The sequence below is a fragment of the Chrysochloris asiatica genome, unplaced genomic scaffold (assembly GCF_000296735.1).
Source record: "Chrysochloris asiatica unplaced genomic scaffold, ChrAsi1.0 scaffold00046, whole genome shotgun sequence".
Classification (NCBI taxonomy): Eukaryota; Metazoa; Chordata; class Mammalia; order Afrosoricida; family Chrysochloridae; genus Chrysochloris; species Chrysochloris asiatica.
The window spans coordinates 2,042,268-2,044,631 of NW_006408564.1; the positions used below are offsets into that span (position 1 = coordinate 2,042,268).

At 40.6% G+C, this 2,364-nt stretch overlaps 1 protein-coding gene across 1 annotated transcript in view; it reads left to right on the top strand.

Annotated features, from left to right (window-relative positions):
- The window catches only part of CACNA2D3 (calcium channel, voltage-dependent, alpha 2/delta subunit 3), a 1,461,104-nt gene that overhangs the window by 575,631 nt on the left and 883,109 nt on the right, over nt 1-2,364 (top strand). The window contains exon 5 of the mRNA XM_006862056.1: nt 140-302. Coding sequence (XP_006862118.1) covers nt 140-302 — 163 coding nt within the window. The remainder of the gene's footprint in view (nt 1-139; nt 303-2,364) is intronic.

Here is a 2,364-nt window from a genome sequence, read left to right on the forward strand (position 1 = left end):
TTATTACTTTTTCCTCAGTTTATAAAAGTCAGGTTTATATTGAAATTTATTGACGTCCTTGTCTTTTGGAAGTTCTGTGTCTACACTGTTCCATATTTCTGTAAATACTACATGTAATGCGTTTTACTTTATCTTTCAGTATGAATACTTCAATGCTGTACTAATCAATGAGAGGGACAAGGATGGAAACTTTTTGGAGTTGGGGAAGGAGTTCATCTTAGCTCCTAATGACCATTTTAATAATCTGCCTGTCAACATCAGCCTCAGTGATGTCCAAGTGCCAACGAACATGTACAACAAAGGTAAGACTTGCTGCTGCTACTCCTTTTAATGTCATAAGTAGACCATCTAACACCAGCCAGGCCATGTTTTTAGATGCCCTGATATTTGTGTGTGTGTGTGTTTAATTACAATTGCCAGCTGGGTGTGCTATACATCTGATAGATAGGTGAAGTATGTGTTCTGTCTGGAGATTCTGAGCTTGCTGGCTCCCAAGTTGGCTTCACTTCAAGCTCTCTAACATGTAGAAAAAGGAGCCAGCCATAATCCCTTTCCAAATAGGGCCAGTTAGTAAATATTTTGTGGCCCCAAGTCTCTGTTGCAACTGTTTAACTGTTTACAATGTGAAAGAAGACATATACAATATGAAAAACAAATGGGAATAGTTGTGGTGAATACATTTGTATTTATAAAGACAGATGGTTGGATTTGACCTGCAGGCTGTGGATAACTGACTCCTGCTGTAGTTCCTCTTACTTCTCCTCATACTCCTCTAATGGATTTAAGGGTTACTGAGCTCCAGGGATTGTGACCAAGTCAGCTGTGGACTTTTCTTTGAGTACAAAGTTGCAGCAGTGTCTGCCATAGCATCTTTATGGGGATCCCTGTTTTCAGGTTTGTGTCTTCAGATCCAATCTGAAGAGAACCCTAAAGTTTTCTTCTCAAAAATGCCACCTGCCAATAAAAAATAAAACAACGAAACCCACTACCATTGAGTTGATTCTGACTCATAGCAACCCTGTGAGACTGTGTACAACTGACCATAAGGTTATCGAGACTATATATCTTTATGAAAGTAGTTTGTCACATCTGTCCCACACAGAAAGCCTAGTAAGTTTGAACTGCTGACCTTTCAGGTAGCAGTAGACTGCTACTCAGACCCTGGTTCAAACTCAAGCTTTACTTATTACTACTGACTGTGAGACTTTAGGTGCATCACCTCATCTTTTTAGATCCTAGTTTTCTTGTCTTTAAAATATGGGTCAGGAGAAAGATGAGGCTTCTGCTCCATAAATATTTAGAGCCTCAGAAACTCTATAGATGGTCACTGTAAGACAGTATTGACTCGATGGCACAGGACAACAACAACAACAAATTATATGGACAATTATAACATCTACCTCCTGGGCCCTTGTGAGGAATGAAGCAAGATAATGAGTGTAAAGCATTTAAGTTGTTGTTAGCATCATCACCCTTGTCATTACTGAGTAGGGTTTTGTCATACCTGGAAGGTTCTTAAACAGCCTTCCTCCCTGAAAAGGAAATCAGAAATCCATGGCATCTTCTAAATAACATTACAACACACATCTTAGTGTCAGGAATGTGAATACAGTAGTTTCGAGCAAGGGCTCCATATTTGAATTCTGCTGTGTCCCTGCCTGTCCCTGTGATCCTTAGCAAGCCACTTTGCCCCACTGAGCCTCCCTTAGAGATTTACTGTAAGAAAATGAAGTGACACCTATGTGTGCAGCCTTAGTGCCACAGTAGCTCAGGGAAAATGCCTGGCACATTTTAGCTGGCATTGTTCTGATGAGGAAATGATAGGCATGTAAATTGTACCTCTGAATTGTCTAGACCAATGTTCAAAGAACTTGGCCAGTGATTAAAGAGCTTCCATTTCAGTGTCTCAGAAATCTTTTTTTCATACTTGTTCTTGTGATACCTAGAGCCTTCCTGTTACTTGTCCTTTCAGATCCAATGAAGGTAGTACCCATTCATTAATCATTCAAAGGCTTATAGGGGATTTTGAGGTGAACCAGATTCAATTCCTCCCTCACAGGCCTCAAAGTAATCTGGGAAACAGACAGGCGATGAGATAATGGGAGCACAAAGTGTCCACTCTTGGCCATAGTCATGGAAACCCAAGGGGCACTGTGAATACCAGGGAGGGACCTGACCACTACTTGCTTATGTGGGTTCAGCCATAAGTTTGTGTTTTCTTTCCTTCCTCTTAGAAATTTTTCAGTATAAACTGCCCCCAGAGAGTACTGAACTGGTGCCCTGTTCTATGATTTCATCTTGTCTTTGGATCCTTCTTTAAGTGGGTACATGAAATACACATCCTTCTTTTAGTGGGTACATGCG